The 18,899-nt window shown below is 39.9% G+C and overlaps 2 protein-coding genes across 6 annotated transcripts in view; both read left to right on the top strand.

The window, feature by feature from the left end:
- The first annotated feature begins 4,273 nt into the window (after positions 1-4,273).
- Positions 4,274-9,600, top strand: LOC103706383 (MND1-interacting protein 1-like). Its single transcript, XM_039114897.1, has 2 exons — positions 4,274-6,777; positions 8,740-9,600. The coding sequence occupies exons 1-2, from the start codon at positions 4,789-4,791 to the stop codon at positions 9,256-9,258; spliced, it is 2,508 nt and encodes an 835-aa protein (XP_038970825.1). The 5' UTR covers positions 4,274-4,788; the 3' UTR covers positions 9,259-9,600.
- A 1,960-nt stretch (positions 9,601-11,560) lies between these two features.
- The window catches only part of LOC103706433 (DNA-directed RNA polymerase III subunit 2), a 52,052-nt gene continuing 44,713 nt past the window's right edge, over positions 11,561-18,899 (top strand). For all 5 annotated transcript variants that reach the window (XR_005506678.1, XR_005506679.1, XR_005506680.1 and 2 more), the window contains exons 1-7: positions 11,561-11,822; positions 11,927-12,008; positions 12,118-12,239; positions 12,356-12,448; positions 17,507-17,579; positions 17,653-17,743; positions 17,841-17,893. Coding sequence is in view for 2 of the 5 variants with exons in the window: in XM_039114895.1 (XP_038970823.1) it covers positions 11,806-11,822; positions 11,927-12,008; positions 12,118-12,239; positions 12,356-12,448; positions 17,507-17,579; positions 17,653-17,743; positions 17,841-17,893 (531 nt within the window). In the remaining 3 variants the exon portion in view is untranslated. The remainder of the gene's footprint in view (positions 11,823-11,926; positions 12,009-12,117; positions 12,240-12,355; positions 12,449-17,506; positions 17,580-17,652; positions 17,744-17,840; positions 17,894-18,899) is intronic.

Raw genomic sequence — 18,899 nt, 5'->3', positions numbered from 1 at the left:
ATTTATACATCAAGAAATGAGATTGTGAACAATAAAGACAATAGTGACTAGTAAATTAGAAATTATTAGAAGAACCAACATAACCTATATTAATGTAAGCTATCAAAAGAATGAGCAGTAATAGCTCTATATCTCTTTAAAAATACAAGATACATTTAACTTCTTTCTGAAGATCGAATCGAAGTGGGTGCAAAATTGAATTAAAGCATCTGATAACAATAATATAGAAATCAGCCTTGATCAAGTTAAGGTATTACAATACACCTTCAATGCCTTTATAGATAACCATGTCGTGGAATTATTCAATAAATGATTTAGATAGTTTGGCCCTATAGACATCAAAATTATAAGTAACCATATCATAATAAGGATCAACGACATACTTTCTCCATCAAACATAAAAATATAAATTTGCATTATATAAAGAAGCTAAATCTAGGGCTAGTCATGCAAATAAAGAAAACAAAAATTAACAAGGTTTAGTTTATAGCCTACATTCATGAACAGAAACAATTAAAAAAAGCTTACCAATGATAGAAAAGTACATCTCCAAGCCCTAAAAAAATAAAGAGAGATAGTTCTAAACTAGAAAGGAGAAATATACATATACAATCACTTCAAGAAATTCGAGTTGAGGGATTTACCTTGGAATCTCCTAATGAGCTAGCCATGAGACATCACAAAAATTTTGTATCAACTTTTTTAAGCTCATAAAGTAACTTAAGTGTTCAAATCTTTTATAGCAAATACATGGTTGAGATATCAAGCACAAAACTTTTTGGATGGCAATTACATTATTCCGATGACAATAGTCTCTTTTATTTAATGAGAATAATAATCGCAATATTGTTGCTATGGGATACATATAGATAAGAATTAGCAAGAGAATGATGAAAACCGATCTAATAAATATGTAGGAGATACATAATTCAAGTGCATGGATCTTGCTTAAGGATGTACCATGCTTTATACAACCAAAAAAATAATACAGCCTTTTTGGACCAAGGAACAAAGTTGTGAGCTCATATATACTTCTTCTATGATAATATTGTGTAAGAAGGCATTATGGACATCTATTTGATGAATTGGCCTATTAAATTTCAAAACCTATATATGAAATAGTGTTTTTAACAATTGTTGTATCCCTCTCTTTCTGCAAGACAACTCCCCCAAGAAAATCTATGAGTGCCTGTCCTTTGACAGCTCTTTTTTTTACGTATTTAATATATTCAAGAAACTATTTAAACTTAAAAGATTAATTGTATTTAGTTCAAAAGTATGAAATAAATATACTATAAGTTGTTTTCTATCATTTTTAGGATGTTATTTAATAATATACTTTTAATTAGGTTGAGAGATCAATTTTAACTTTTTATCTTTTTGGTCATTTAATTATTGTCATTATTCAATCTTTTGTACCATATTAGCCACCTTAGTCGCATCCTCTCTTCTCTTAATAATCCTCTGTCATGTGCTCAATCTTCTCTAATGAGAGCCACCTTTTTGGACTACCCTCCTCTAATATTGTCACTTATTTTTTATTTCTACCGTCATTTTAAGTTTATCATTATTTCACATCTAACATTAAAATGGATTACATGCTACTAAGGCAAAAACCCTAAATTCAACTATCCCTTTTTGACTTGTTGCCAACTATGAATATTTTGGCTTTAGCTGTTAACATGTGTGTGCTAAAATTTAGAAGAAAAGGACTGACAATCTATAATATAATTAAGGGATTGCTACTCAAAACTTCTTTCCCTAAAACAAATACAATTCATAAGGGCTAGCATCAATAATGCTATCTAGGTAACATTTAAACTTCACTTCTCTCACAAGATCTTTCTATCTTTTTCACTAGTGGGTCATACATAATATTTTAGTGATTGATGTGATTATAATTAGGTTTAATTAATCGATTTGACTTCGCATAATGTGTTATGTATCAGTTGCATTTAATGAATTTTATCTTCTAATCAAAAGTAAAATACTAGGCAACAATGTTAGTTTTGATACTACCAAGTTCTCATGCTATCTTTTTCTGCTAGAATCATCCATAAATAGCAATTAATGAAATGGCAAATTAGACTAATATATCAACTTTTTGCACAAAGAGTTATGCATCAGTGCTCATTTCGTGAGGCCTCAACTATCTATTATGTTTAACACAATGTGGTGATGAAAATACTAATACAACTAAATTCTTAGACCATAACTCTCCTTTTTTCTGTCCTAAACTTATATGTTGTAACTAATAAAACAATAAATAGGCTAGCAAATCAACTTTTTTTTTTTGTACATTATTACTTACAAATGTGCATCTCATGAAGATCTCAACTAAATACTAAATATTCTATGCCAAATAGCTGTGCAACTAAATTCTTATATCATTTTTTTGTATTATCCTATATTTTAACACAATTGTTATGCATAGTGTGCATCTGATGAAGTCTAAATTGGCCACCGAACATTTTATTTTAAGTGGCAAAACAAATCTTAACATAACCACGTTCTTTGGCCATACTTTTATAGTATCCTCATCCATAGTAACATGAAATGACAATCATGCTAACAACTTAACTCTTTTTTCTCTTTTTCTTTTTTGCACAATTGCTATGTACTAATATGTATCTCCTAAAAATCTTAATTAGATGCGTGATGTTCTTTCCTAAGTAGCAATATAAATATTATTATAACCAAATTCTCCATTTTTTTTATTTTAGCTTTCTTAGTAGTAACTCATGAAATGATAAACAAGATAACAACTCAACTCTTTTTTGCACAACTGTTATATACTAGCATGGTTCTTGTAAAATCTTAATTGATATTAGACTTTCTTTATCAATTAGTGGTGCAAATTTTTTCACGACTAAGTTCTCTGACCATCTTTTTATAATAGCATCATCTAAAGTGATAAACAAAAAGACATAGGTTGATAACTTAGCTCCTTTTTTTTGCACAACTGTTATGCACTCGTACCGTGTATCTTATAAAGTTTTCAATCAGTTGTAAGACATTTTGTGCCAGACTGCATAGCAAATATTAATACAACCAAATTCTCAACCTACCTTTTAGTAATAGCGTCATCAATAGTAACTAATGGGTTGATAATCTACCCTTTTTTTTGCCCAACTATTATGCAATAGTATGTGTATCTTGTGAAGTCTCAACCAACTATTAGATATCTTATGCAAAATAGCATAAGAAATATTAACACAACCAAATTCTCAACCTACCTTTTAGTACTAGCATCATCAATAGTAACTAAAGAAATGATAAAAAGATTAGATTTAACTCTTTTTTGCACAACGGATAGTATGCATCTCGTGAAGACTCAACTAGCGTTAGACATTCTAAAGTTCTTTGACCATCTTTTTGTATTAGCTTCATCCATAGCAACTACTGAAACGACAAATAAGGTGGTAACTCAACTTTTTTGTGTACAACTGTTATGCACTATAAATGTATATTATATGAAGTCTCAACTAGCTGTCATGCATTCTATGCCATATGAAAATACCAATATTAATACGAACAAATTCTCAAACTATCTTTTTGTACTAGCCTCATCTATAGTAACTAACAAAACGACAAATAAGCTAAAACTGAACTCTTTTTATACAACAGTCGTACACTAGCGTTCATCTTATGAAGTCTCAATTGCCTTAACCATATAACAATGCAAATATTAATGCAACCAAGTTCTTTTACCATTTTTTTAACTATTCATTTGTAATAATTAATTAAACGACAAACAAGCTGGCACATCAATTTTTTGCTGCACACGTCATGCATCAATTTGCATCTCGTGAGATCTCAACCACCTGTCAGACATTTTATGTGAGATGGCAAATATGAGCACCAACGTGGCAACGTTTATGGACCATCACCTACTTTTTATACCAGACTCCCCTACCCTAACCCCAACCCCTCTTCCCTAAACCATCTTTCTCCGATGCTCCAACCTTCTCAAGACATCATTCACTCCCACTAGCCCTATTTTCTATCTCCAACTTGCTTCTCCAACTATCTTTCTTCTTTTACCACCTTCACACACTACTACGCCCCCCATCTTCGTTGTTACCATCTGATACTACCATTTCGGCATCAAAAGTCTTCTGCATCCTCAGATCTGCATCATCTTTTTCGGTAAGTCTATTGCTACATAGAAAACTCCTTCCGCCATCTTTTCTACTACCATCTTTTCTACTACCATCTTTCATATATATTACCTTTTTATTTCACCACTGTTTCTCACCATACAACCTTCTATCTTTTTGCCAAACCCCACCAACATTGCGACTACTGCCATCATCATACCCTAACCCCATCCTCTCTTTCTGAAACTATCTTTCTCCCGTGCTCCATCATTCTTTTCAAAACACCACCTCTCCTACCACTCTCTTTTCCTGCCACCAACTTTCATCTCTAGCCATCTTTCTTTTCTCACCTTTTTTAAACACAACTACACTCAAGCCATCTCACCACCACTATCTGACCTCACTATCTGGCATCAAAACTTCGCTGCACCTTAGATCTGCATCGTCTCTTCTGGTAACTATATTATCGTATATATAAAGAAAGAAAAAACTTCTTCTGCCACTTTCTCTACGACACCATTTTTCATATCCATCATCTTTTTATTTCATTCCCATCATTCACCATTACAACCTTCTATTCTGATTGCCATCATCCATCGTTGTTGTCACTCCACCGCCACCACACCTTAGTTGCCATACCCTACTTTCGTTACTCATAAATCAAGTTCATCACCAATTTCCTCCAACAATGAACCAAGCCAATCGAGCCCGACTTCCACCGTTCATCCCAAATCCAGCTAACCCAGACTTCCCTCCTCTGCCAACTCCATCATCCTCCATCTATCCATCTCGCAGCCAAATCGACCCGTTGAACCTGTGGGCCCCGCCCTTCCGGTCCGGGCTCCACTTTCATGTATGGGAGTCTCCACGAGGCCTCCCTCGGCACGCCCTCCGCCTCCTCGTCCCCCACGAGTCGGCCTGCCCGCCCCCTCCCCCTCCTCCTCCTCACACTCTCCCTTGCCTCTTTACTCTCGCCCCCTCCCCGCCCTCCTTCGATCGCCCCAATTCCATCCCGGCCCCTCCCCCTCCTCCCCCCTTGCCCCCTTCTCCGCCGCCCCCGCCGCCCTCCTCACGCCCGCAGCCGATGGGAGGCAACGCTCGCGATCGATCTGTCCGCAGCGGTCGCAAGGCTCGTCACGCTGCCAAGCACCAGCCTTCCTCCTCCTCCAACCCCCCCGCCGCCGCACCCCCGCCGGCCTCCTCCTCCTCCTGCTTCCCCTACCCCTCCCCCTCCCCCGCCCCCGCTGACGGCGATCCGGCCACCGGCCAGCCCACCCCTAACCCGAACCCTAACCCCAGCGACGCCTACGACGATAACGGATGGGGCTACTGCACCGAGGAGCAGCTCGAGGAGCTCCTCCTCAAAAATCTCGACTTTGTCTACCGGGAGGCGCTCAACAGGCTCGTCACCCTGGGCTACGACGAGGAGACGGCACTCCGGGCGGTGCTTTGCAGCGGCCACTGCTATGGATCCATGGATGCTCTATCCAACATCCTCCAAAATGCCATGGCGCACCTCAGCTCGCCGGCGACGGCCGGGGACTGCGACGCCGGCAGCGGCGTCCCGGCGAGCGGATTCACCGACCTCCGCCACCTCCAGGAGTACTCCCTCGCCGGAATGGTGTGCCTTCTTCAACAAATCCGCCCCCATCTCAGCCGAGGCGACGCCATGTGGTGCCTTCTGATGAGCGACCTCCATGTCGGTCGTGCTAGTACCATCGACATCCCCGCCCTCCCCCCGTCCGCCACCCCCTACCCCGCCCCCACCCTCGCCCCAGCCCCCGACTCCGCTGCCGGATGCGGCGCTGCTGATGGCGCCGACTGTGCTCTGCCGCCGGCCGCCCTCTGCAATTTCCATGCGGCGGCGGGCGGCGGTGGGAGCACTGATCTTCCGCCGGCCATGAGGCGGAATGCCAATGCCTCGGAGTTGCCCCGGGGTGCTGGCTTTCTTCCGTGTCAGAAGCCTCTGCCACGGCCGAGGGCGGAGGTGGGCTTGGGGTCATCGTCCTTGGAGCAACCGCAGGGCGATGCCTCTGCCGCTGTTGTTGGGGCAGGGGATGACGCCCAAGAGGATCTTGTGGACTCTGTGCTGAAGTCATTGGAGGCGATGAACCTCGAGGAGGAAGGGAAGTCGCTGGATGGGGCTGAGGACCACAAAAAAGAGATGATTTTGGACCTTGTTCGCCAGATTAGGGAGCTCGAGGTTCAGGTGAGGGATCGAAGGGACTGGGCTCAGAAGACGGCGCTGCAGGCCGCTCGGAAGCTGAGCAATGACATGATTGAGCTGAGGACACTGAGAATGGAGAGGGAGGAGAACCAGCGCGTGAAGAAGGGGAAGCAGGCGCTGGACGATGCGACGATGAAGCGGCTGACTGAGATGGAGAATGCGCTAAAGAAGGCGAGTGGACAAGTGGATCGTGCGAATGCTGCTGTCAGGAGGCTGGAGACTGAGAATGCCGAGATACGGGCTGAGATGGAGGCATCAAAGCTGAGTGCATCGGAGTCTGCAAGGACTTGCCTGGAAGTGGCGAGGAGGGAGAAGAAATGCCTGAAGAAGGTGCTGGCATGGGAGAAGCAGAAAGAAAAGATTCAGCAGGAGATTTCCGAGGAGAGGAGGAAGATTGTAGAAACCGAGCAGAAATTGGCTGAAGTCAGGTCAGCATCCAGAGAGACTGAGGTAAGCAAAACTAAAACTCTGGAGGAATCTTTTTCTGTTTCTATATAACTCCAGCTTCTTCCATAGATATACTACGCATTGCATAATGGTGTTAGTGCTCTTGTTTATAATCCATTCTTTTGTTTTCTGCATTGATTAGTGTATCAGTTTATCCTTTTGTTTGTAGTACTTGATAGCTGGCTGAACTCTTATGCAGCCAAGAATTGTAGGACAGATCAAATATGCCCATGAAATAAGGGAAAATACGACAGGCAAAGATCTGTGGGATGTTCTTGGGGCGTTTATTATATTTTATGCAGATCTAATTACATGATTAGGAGGGGGCATAGGTTGAGCTGCACAGATGGACTTCAAGGACGTTAGAAGACTTCAAATTGTACTTTTGTATGTGGGAGGTGATATTAACCAATTCCCTAGTTCATTTCTCTGTTGAAACAAAAGATTGGGAGCATTTTGCGCAACTCAAGTGATAAGTTATCCTCCTTTGTGAGGGTGCATGAATAATGTTTTTTTTTTAATCTGATGAATAATAGATGGCCTAGTATCGGGGCGAACCTGCTTTGTGCAGAATGATAGGTTATGCTTTGTAATGGTAGGAGGCTTATGGCTGTTTGTGATGTCCAGCAGTCTATTTAGACCTCTCTCAGGTCAGTTCTTTTTCAAACTTTTAAGAGTTATTCTTTATTTGGAATTGTGCACAAGTAGATTTACAAAATTGTAGCTCAGGCATGCGGGTCTTAGCATTCTGCATAAGAATGCTTTTCGATATGGTCTCAGATAGAAGTTCAAGGGCAAACTCCAGTAGAGGCATCATTGCAAGGTTTCAAATTGTGATTGTCTGGTAAATCTTGCAATTTGATTTGGCTACGTTATTAATATAAAGGAAGATGGAAGAATGTATTTTGAGATATAGTAAAAGGGACTAGAGTTGAAAAGAAACATTATGTCTCAGGTTTCAAGGTCTTAAGAGCGAGTTGAAGAGTGGAAGAGGAAGGACTTCTCCTTTTAGGTGAAGGTTGAAAGTCCAATACTTAGTGTATTCTTCTCCATGTTTATCTATTTTCTTCTGTTGACCATTAATACAAACATATTTTAGGTACTTCATTTCTATCCATAGGACCAATCTCTGTGAATGTCTAGAAAAGGATGGGTTTGATACTGCTTGATGCCACTTATAATGTTGCTTTCAATTTTCCCTTTCCCTTTTTTGACTCCCTTTTTTGTTTTTTCGGGGTGGAGGCGTGTGTTTGTGCTTGCGGAGGGTTGCAGGAATTAATTGAACTCGCTATTGTTGATTTTATATAGGAAAAAGGGAATTACTCTTAATTTTTATTGACCTGCTGGTACAAACATGCATGATTTACAAGAAGGTTATATTTTATAGGGTTCTTGCATCATTATAGTGGACCAGACCCATTATGGATTGACTTTGTGCTGTGCTAAATGCTTTCTAATAAATATACCTTTTTATGAAAACAATTGTAGCACTCATTCTAGTTTAAAGTATCATAATTCATAAGGGAATTCTGCTATTACCAAGTCAGAGCATCCATATGAGGCTTATGTTGCAGTAAACTAGTAACTAGCAAACCTTATTCAATCATCTGTTATTTGATATCAGGGATCTAAATTTTGTTATTCCTTCCAATCTTTGGTGATATCTGTCAGAATTGCCTGTTCAATTCTTTCCTCTCGAGTTCTCTGAGGCCTTTTCCCTGTCTCAGAAGAGACCAGCATAAAATTGTTCCTGTTTCTGTCTAGGGCCATCTCTGGCCTGATCCAGAACCTAAACAATTAGTGCATCTTTAGATATGAAGATTAGGCTTACGGAATTTTCTTAGGTATGAAGACTAGGTATATGGAATTTGCTCCTTTTCCACAGGGTGATCAGTTATGTTAACTTAAAATGCCAACCTTTTGGGGATGCTGAAATTTCTGCTTGTCAAATTATTTGACTTATAGGCAAAATGGAAACGAGAAATAAAGCTTAGAGAACAAGCCACTGCACAAGCTGACGAGGCACGTAGAGCCAGAGAAGCTGCTGAGATTAATGCCAAGAGAAGACTGGAGGCACTGCGGCAGAAGCTTGATGTAAATTTTCAGCGCCACAGGGATGACATTAAAAGGCTCGAAGAAGAACTTTTCCGTCTCCAAGCAGCTGCAGCATCAACCCAGCCGAACAATCCATCCTTTAATGTTTTGAACCCAGGAGATGCAGATGCAGTGAAGGCACTGAAAGAAGGCAACGAAAAGATGCATACTGGTTTCAATAAACCACAAGGGTCATCTCGAAAGCTGAACCGCAACAGAGTGTGTGTGATCTGCTTGAAGGATGAGGTGTCTGTGCTTTTCCTGCCTTGTGCTCATCAGGTTGTTTGTGTCAACTGCAATGAGGACCATGAGAAGAAGGGTAAAGGGAGCTGCCCATGCTGCAACGTCAAGATTGATGAAAGGATCCGTGTTTATGGTGCAAGCTCTTAGATCAAGTTGGAGCATCGGTTGCTAGGGTGACATGATCCAGCAAGGTGCAAACTGAACTTGTCTTAGCAAGATTTCAGCTGAACTTTGGTGAATAAGTTTTTATTACTAGCGTAAATTTCTGGTCGTGTTCATATCAGCATATGAATAGTCCATGGTTACTTCTGCTTTATGTTACCGTGTCTTTTGCTTTATGTTGTCGTATCTTTACATGTTGAATAAACCTGAGCTTTTGTAAATGAAACTTGAAATAAATCATCATGTGGGACTTTAGTGGTGTTCTGTAATATATGTCCTGGTGCTCTTAAATGTTAGTGAGTGGTCTTCGATGTTTTGGCTGCTGTTGATGTGGATTTCAGTATAGAATGTCTGATCATGATGCAAAATTTGCTGACTCAGTATACCTTGCAATATCTTTGCTCTACAATCAGTTATTCTAGCTATGTATGGCTTTCCTGGGTGGCAGCGAGCTCAATTATTTGATACTAAAATTCTCTCCAACATACACTGATATAGTTCCTTACGTGAATAGTCTCATGATTTCACCGGATTTGTTGAAAATATTCTAGGACATATATTCTCCAAGTTTGAAGGACTGGAGGCTATGTCACCATTGTAGAAGACATCATCCACTTGTGATGATACTTTGAGGACTTTTACTTTGGAATGATGTGTTTTTTTCTTCTTTCATCGACAATCCCACAAGCCTATCTTCGGGATATGCAATGAACATCATAAGAAGCACTGATGACTTTAAACCCCCATCCAAGATAATATTTAGTTCTTTTTCTGGTTTTCCTTCTCTACTTCTCAGTTGTCAGACGACTTCTCAAGATTATGGTCTCCGATCTTTTAATTGAGTGTTCTCATTCACAAGCATCCACCTCATTATTTCTGACTACTTATATAAATCATTTTCCATATAATGCATGTTATTTGTTTAAGAGAAGAGACCCAACTGAACCCATTAATTGAAAAATTATTTCTAGGTCATGTGATTTGTTAAAGAGTGGGGAGTCAATCGCCACTGATCAAGAAAAAATAAATACTATTTTTAATGCTTGAGCCATCCAAACGTGAAGTCCTAGATTGAATATATTCTGAACTCACAAAACATCAATTCCCCACAAAATCTAAGCACGGTGAACTATTTTGTTAAATGCAAATGCTTGTCAAGCATGGAACATAAATACCTACAACCTGGACGCAAGGAGGGAAACTACTGGTTAGGAATTACAACTCCTAACTGTGATTGTTTCGTTCTCCAACTATTGTGGTAGGCCTCTTTTTGTTCATTTTACTTGATTTTGCAATGGAAAGCCATCCCATCATTTTCTTTTCAAAGAATAAAAAAAGAATCATTTTTCAGCTGGGATAAGTTTTTTTTTTTTTTTTTTTGGCATGGAAAAAATTGGTAGGTCTTTCTTGATGTTACATAATCCAGGCCTAATAAAACTTATCATGTACCTAGGATTTATGAGATTATTATCATGTTGCCTGATCATTGCTTCAAAAGGTCCAACTGAAATTTCTAATGATTCTAGTTTGTTTCCATGCAGTACAACAAAATTATGAACAGGTTTGCAATGTTTCTTATTTTTTCCGATTGGAAACAGGTTTGCAATGTTTCCTTCACTTCCAAGTGCTGCGAAAAATGCAAATCCTTGCAATTGAATCCAAAATCCAAACCAATTCAGGTCCATGACTTGGACCCGAATCCGACAATACTTATAACTAATTGGTGCAGCATCATCCCGGGTCGGGTCTTTAGTGGATCTGCAAAAATTCGAAACCCGACCCTCAAACAATCCGCTCGGACACCGGCTCTATTGTCCTAAGCGCTTGAAGGCGACGCAGGTTTGCCACCAAGGTGGTAGCCTAGTGGTACTGGGCAGCAATTCTAACCATAAGGTCCCAAGTTCGAATTGCTGCGGCGACGATTAAATTGTGGACCGAAGCTCATTACTTTGGCCACTACTTGGACTTGTGGTGTAGGACCGCTCTTGAACCGCTAGTAGCCGAGGTGGTGCCGAGTGTGACGTACTCATACGTGGGACTTGAGCCAGAGCTCAGAGGAGTAGCTGAGCCGGGCCTACGGGTGGGGAGGGTATGAGTAAAACCGGTCGGGGTGCCCAACACACGGCCATTTCTGCCCGCATCGAACATTCTCCTGGCGGGGCGGGGGCCCAGTGGGGGCTGCTACGCGGGGATGGGCTTGTCCCTTCCTCCCCCCTACCCCTTTTCTTTAGCAAAAAAAAAAAAAAAAAAAAAAAAAAAAAAAAAAAAGAGGCGACGCAGGTTTTAGTAGGGTTTACGAGCCGCTAAAACGTTCCTTCGCCATTGTACCAAGAACGTTCCTTCGCCAAAAACTTATGAGAGATTTTTTCCTGCCGTCCATCGTTCGCTGTCCTCCAACTGGACGGCAGATCTAACCTCACCTTCCCCGATCCCTCCCTCAAATTCGCCATAGCTCGCTACCAAGAGAGAGCGAGAGCGAGAACGAGCGAGCAAGAACGCGAGAGAGACGAGGAGGTCGAAGGGATCGCGGAGATGGGAGCCGAAGACGAGTATCCTTCTATTTCCCTTGATTTTTCCTCGAACGAGGAGAGCAATCAGTTCTTCTTCGCCCTCTGTATGTTTGATCTAATGCCTCCTGTTTCTCTTGTGGCAGCCCTTCGGCCAGCCTCAAAACCCTAGCGGCGCCGGTGAAGTCGGCCGTGGACAAGTTCCAGTTGCTCCCCGCCTTCCTAAAGGCGCGGCCCTTCCCCAATTCTCTCCCCATTTTCCCTCCTTTCTTTATCATTTTTGTTGGTAGACTGCGAGGGATTGTTTGATGGGTTCTTGTTTTGGAATTGGATACAGGTTAGGGGGCTGGTGAAGCAGCACATCGATTCCTTTAATTATTTCATCAATCATGACATCAAAAAGATCATGAAGGCCAATGACCGCCTTGTGTGCCGCTACGACCCCGACCTCTGTCTCAGGCAACCCCATTTCGCCCCCTATACGTCTTTTCCGCTCTGTATTTTTCTCCAATGATGGAGGAGTTTAATCTTGCTGTCCTTTTATTTTTGATCTTTTTTGGGTTTGATTGGTTCAGGTACACCAACATATATGTCGAAGAGCCTTCAGTCGATATGGATTTTTCTGTTGAGAAGCTCACGCCTCACCTGTGCCGTCTCTCTGACCGAACGTATGTTGCCTTCCTTTCTTTGCCTTGCAGCTTTGTTCATAATTCTTTGTCGAGTTCCCTAGGATATTATGGATGGCTTGAATTTGACGACAAACTCTACTCAAGATTCTTGCTGAGAAACTGTAAAGAGAGTCAGGGCCTCTGTTGGAGAACATACTCCTAGGCATCCACAAACCAAATAATTTTACAGCTTGAGTCATTACAAATGGAAATGATAGGAGTTAAATGAACTTATTTCAACACATTATTGACCAGGTAGAAGAATGATTTGAAATAGCTGGCCTGTCTTCAACAAGTCAGCATCAGATGAAAATAACTAAATCTAAATTTAAAATATGGAAAAAGTAGTATATAATTGGATAAAACAAGTAAAATGGCTGATGCTGGAGGAGGAAAGAAGTACACAGTGGTGCAGAAAATTGGGCAACTGGAATGGATTTGCTGGTAGGATTTAATTGAGCAAAGGTCAAGTAAGGTGGTGCTATTAAGGTGGTAATGAGATATTTAATAACGTTTCTTGGTGGATGTTGGGAATCGACTCAAGATTGGTAACCTATAAAGCAATTGATTCTCTTAGGTGGATACTAGGGTCCCATCGTGTTTCTACAGGCCCATTGTGTTCCTACATAAGAGGTTGAATAAATTCTGTAAGGTTGGGACATTGCCTAGCACTGGAGACAAAAGATTACTTACTTTTTACCATACAAAATTTTTGGGGTTGCTTGAAGTGAGCAGGGAATATGTTTAGGGTTGGATATAAGGATAAACTATAGGGAGTTTGCAAATGATTTTCTCTCTATCTCCATTGATAGGGGTATTGCTAGTCTAGAGCAATTCAAACCATAAAATCTATCAAAATGGCATTTGTAGTTGGCTGACCTCTGAAAGGTGGGATAAACAGGTCAACTTTTGACTTTCTCATGGTTTCATGTTACTTTAAATTCGAGAAATAAAATTTTGTCTTATGCAGCCTAGAACAAAAAATACGCAATAGGTTTAGTTGGATATGTATATTAATGAGGAGCAAGTGTGGTTCAAGATTCTTCTCTAGTGGCACAGGTGTATCAGCATTTTGTATCATATTAATTAATTATATGTGATAGTGAATGATGGTTTGTTATACTATTTTAAGGTACATAGTTTTAAGACAAGGGAACCCAATATTGTCTTTCTTGTATCGTTTTGTTGGAGAAATCCTAAAAATGTTAAAGGGATGAGGATTATAATGGTTGGATACGTGCATCTTAAACACAAAGTGCAAAGAGCAAGGTTGTAAAAATCGATACTGAATCTTGTAGTATTGATGGTATGTATTGGAATTTGCAGCATCAAAAACAATGAAACACCATTGATACTGACCAGTATATGGTCAATAGGGTTCACACCAACATGGACTGCTAGGGCTGACGTGAACTGGTATGTACATTTTGGTATCCCAACACCTACATCGGTGCCAATTTTGTGTCGGGATCAAGGTCCGCTGAACTGGTATCGGGATCCGTATTGGTCGACAACCGATTTGGTATGGTATTGGTACAGACACATGGTACGCAATGGTGTATCGGTTCCAAACTGGCATGCCAATTTGTTTATTCAATTTTTTAAGTTTGAATTAATGGTAATCATTTTTTTAATTTTTTCAATGATTTTAAGTATGATTTGATATTTTTTTGTTGTTCTTTAATGTTTCTATCCTCCTGCTCCCTCTCCTCCTCCTCCTCCTCCTTTTCCTTTTCCTTTTCCTTCTTCCTCTTCTTTTATTGGGACTTGTATCGGTTGGTGGCCAGTTTGGTACTTACTGATTTGGTACCGTATCGACATACGGTACACAATGGCGTGCTGGTTTCGAACTGGCATGCCATTTTTTTTTCAATTTTTAAGGTTTGAATTATTGCTAATTTCTCCTCCTCCTCCTTCCTACTTCTTTTTCTTCTCCTTCTTCATACTTCTTCCTCTCCTTCTTCCTACTTCTTCTCCTTCTTCCTACTTCTTCTCCTTCTTTCTACTTCTTCTTCTTCTTCTTCTTCTCCTTTCTACTTCTCCTCCTCCTCCTCCCCCTCCTCCTCCTTTGTCTTTTGCTTCTCCTCCTCCTCCTCCTCCTTTGTCTTTTGCTTCTCCTCCTCCTCCTCCTCCTTCTACTCTGAACCGGTCTTTCACGGCTGAACTGACCGGGTTCCATGGCGGTTCGGCTAGATATGGCTCGAACTGGGCAGTTCGGGCTGGCTTGACGAGCCATGATCGGAATAGTGTAGTATCGAGCGGTTCGGGCTGGTTCGATGAGCCATGATTGGAATAGTGTAGGACCGATGGTATTGTCCCATTTTGGTGATTTTTAAATCCATGGAGAAGAATGTCAACTGTACGCTCATATCAAGATGGAACCTTCATATTTGAACCAATTCTTTTATTTAAAGATGGTTTTATATTGGGGATATTTATTGAACTAAAAATCATTGAGAAAAGCATTCAATCTTGGATGTTTGGATAACTAGTGGACACAAATGTGCTTTAAGCTCGTTTCATTGGGTTGTAAATGCAAAAAGTTATCAATGTGGTACTTTGGAGTACATTTCTTATTGTCAGAATTCAAACAATAACTCAAGTTTGGATCTAGTAATGGTGATATTTGAGAAAAAGTTGGCTTCTTTGGTAAGTGAACAACTATAAAGGGATAGGAGATATTGGTGTGAAAGCTTTTTATCCAAACTTTTTATTTCTTATCTTGTTTTTGGGGATTTTGGTTGGACATGTCCTAGGTGGTTGGTGCAAGGCTTAATAATTGTGGTTAAGTGTCTTTGGCTGAGTTTCCAATTTAATAAAGATTCCTCTCCTTCCCCTCCCCCTTCTTTGCCTCCCTTCCCCTTTTTCATGTAGAGGCTTTTGATGCCAACATATTGCACCTATTTAAATATTTAATTGTGGACAAATTTGCAAGTCAAATCATTTTGGTAGGTCAGGTGAGACTCGAACATTGTGAATGCAACTTTGCTTTGTAAATGATGAAATTAGATTGAATATATCATAAGTTGTGGCCTGACATGGTGGGGAGCAATGATTATATTTTCTTAAGTCTAATGCAACTAAGATTTTCTGAATATAGATTGTTATTATGTTTTTAGTAGTAGAAGGTCATCCAAGATCATCAGTATGCTAGTTTTTGGAATTAAAAGGGTGCACTTATAAATACAAATTTTGACCCATTGAAATTGGGTGTTCTTTGGCAAGGAGAGAGAATTTTGGGGCTCAAGTCACTCCCTTGAGTAGTAAGCTTCGAGTGAGGTATGTGAGGAAGTTTGAAGTCCGAGATAATTGTCTTGAGTCTTTCAAGTAAGAATTTTCTTGTATTTGGCGACTTCATTGGAAATTAAGCAATTAATTACCTTTTTATCAATAACATGATGGTTATGTGTGCTATTGATCATGAATATTACTCTTGTTTTGGCCTATATCTGATCATGATTCTTAAGGTAGGGAAATGTATGATAAGACTCGAGATCCATTCCAACCCCTAAGCCTTGGATCAATGGTGATCTACTCTAACCTATGTGACAATCAATTGCTCTCATATTGATTATAACCTTGAGAAAGTTGGATTTCACAATTTGAACTTTACTATTCCATTGCGACTCCTTCCATCTAGACTTGTTCATGGGTTAGGCAGCCTGCTTGGCCCTCTCAAGCCTGAAGCCTTTTGGGCGGGCTTGGGCCAAAGATTGAGGCTCGACATCTAGGATGGCTTGGAAATAGGCCGTTTAATAAACGAGTTGATCTCCAGCTTGGTGATTTAAGCCTAGCTGAGCCTTGCCTGATCCAAAATTTTTCTCGTATTGTTTGTTTATATTTGATGTATTTGTAGACTTAATTGACAAATGTTGTTGATATGTAAACTTACTGGGATAATAGATATGTTGTAAGTTGTCAGCAATATTTAGTTATTCATATTTAGCATTTTAAAAAATTAGAAAAATGGCTAGGAAGCTTGAGGCTCGACTTGAAGCCTGAAGCTCGAGTAAGGACTAGGCTTGGGCCTGGAAGGTAGGTTGGGCCAGGTCGGGCCGGCCGGGCTATGCCGGGCTCGGGTCTAAGTAAATTGTGTTGACCTTTGGGCCTGGCTTGAGCCCAACCAACTTGGTCTATGAATAGGTCTACTTCCACCCCAAGAAGGGATGTAATTTCTCCAAATACCCATTCGACAACACTTTGTCTTGCTAAAGAATGTTAATCTAAAGGTAATATAAAGATTGCCTTTTGTCCATGGCTAAACATTTTTACGGAAACATGCAAATTGCGGCAAAGTTTGTGTAAAGGCCTCAATGACTGTATAGATCTTGATAAAGAATTTCTACATTGGTTATCAGAGTAATACTCTTTTATGTGATTGTGCTTGGGATGTCTAAACAAAAGCATCTCTTAAATGATATTCTTAAGTTTAGGCTTTTTTGGAGGCTATTATAATTTAGCACTTTATGCATCATGTAAATTCCAGTTAAGTGGACTTTTCAAACTTTTCATGCTTGATTCTATTAAAGGTCTCAGATAAGTTTTAATTTTCTATGTGTGACATGGTCTGCTGTACGGTCTGTTGTACTGCCTTGTATCGGCTGGTACGGGGCGTATCGTACCATACCGGTAGAAATCGGTACGAAACATATCTTCAAGTCGATACAAGCCTCGTACTGCTTGTACCGAGGCGTACCGCCCTATATTGAGGAGTATCGAGGTGCGTACTGGTCCGTACCGAAGCGTATTGAGATGAAAATTGAGAAAAATGGTTACAGAGCTATTTTGGTAGATAGGTGTACGGTACCGTATCGCCAAGGTACCGATACGGTACTCGGTACTAAGATTGCGGACCTTGATTCGTGATGTCATGCTTCATGGAATTGAATTTTTATATCACTATGTAAATTTTGTACTTTGGAGAACTATAACATGTTTGTCTTTGATGTTGGCTTGTGGTTATTGTTTACCACATCTTATTGCAACAATTTAGTTGCTATGTTATCTTTTCTGCTAGTGTTTTTTATGCTGTTAATTATGCAATGTTATGTCTTGCAGTTATGCTGCTCCCATAAAGGTTGATATTGAATATACTAAAGGAAATCAAGCAAATAAGAAACCCGAGATCAAGGTATCTCTCATCCTATAACATTTACTTGCTTTATATAGTTTCTCTGGAAACTGCTTATATGTTTAATGTTTAGAGAGGTCTTGTAATTGGAAGATTGCCGATTATGCTCCGAAGTTGCCGTTGTGTTCTTAGTGGAAAGGATGAAGCTGAACTTGCAAAGCTTGGTTTGTCACCTACTGTGGTTTACCACATGTTTTTCTTTATAAATTACCCTTTCCCTGTCTCACGAGGATATACTAATAAAATTGTACTTGATCCTAGGTGAGTGTCCTCTTGATCCTGGCGGTTACTTTATCGTTAAAGGAACTGAGAAGGTATTTGATGGCTGCCATGCTTTTAACTCATTGTACAGTTTGTGCTTTGCTAGTTTGTAAACTTTTGTCATTAAGATGCTCTAATGAAATTGCATTCACATGTTCTAAGTGTACCAATTTATCACTATGAACACTTTGTAGCATGCACATCAACTCGTAAGACTTCTGGTTCTCTGCAAATTTTCCTTTTCTTTCTTCTTTATCAAAGCAGGTGTGCACATGCCCTTTACTTGTGTAGGGACCACTTAGATAAAATGTATTGTGCTCATCTCATCGCAATTCATTTACAGTTTTACACTAGGTTTGACCAAAAGAGGTCATGGCAACCTGACAGCCGAAATAAAAAGAGTACAATAAGATGGCCTCCAGCTGAAACCTATCAGTTTTAGCAAATTGATCGGTTTCAGCTGAAACTCAATACACTGATTTGTCATATAGAAATATTCTTACTCTTTAGTTCTTGCATTTGCCTTAAGCATAGTAAACTTATTATTTTGGTCGTTTGTGAATGCTGATGCTTTGAAATTCATCACATGTTAAAGAAAAAGGAGAGCGAGTCTTGAGTCATTAATAAACTAGCTTTACCTTTTAGCTTGGAAACTGGAGTTAGTATTTCTCAATAGCTAGGAAATTTTGGACACACCTAGAAGAATGATGAGTAGATTCAATAAACATGAGAAATTAATTATTTTCTTTCTATTAAAAGGAAAATCTTGTTCTACTTGTTCTGATGTGTTAGACCAGTGCTGTATAATAGTCATTGCATTACTTATTTTTGACATACTGTATTAAGTAATTATGGTTTTAATTTGTCCTTTATGGTATTTGATTATGAAATTAGCTATCATATTGGTAACTTCCTTATTATGGGCCATTATTTCTTTCATGTGCAATTTCTTCAGGAGCTTCAGAATTTGGAAGTCTGAGATTTTAACATTTGTTTATTTACCCTTTTCTTTTTAAACATTGATATTCTTTTTGTGGGCAGAGGCTCATGCTATTAAGC

Source organism: Phoenix dactylifera, chromosome 17 (genome assembly GCF_009389715.1).
Source record: "Phoenix dactylifera cultivar Barhee BC4 chromosome 17, palm_55x_up_171113_PBpolish2nd_filt_p, whole genome shotgun sequence".
Taxonomy (NCBI): domain Eukaryota; kingdom Viridiplantae; phylum Streptophyta; class Magnoliopsida; order Arecales; family Arecaceae; genus Phoenix; species Phoenix dactylifera.
This window is presented reverse-complemented; position numbering and strand designations above follow the sequence as displayed.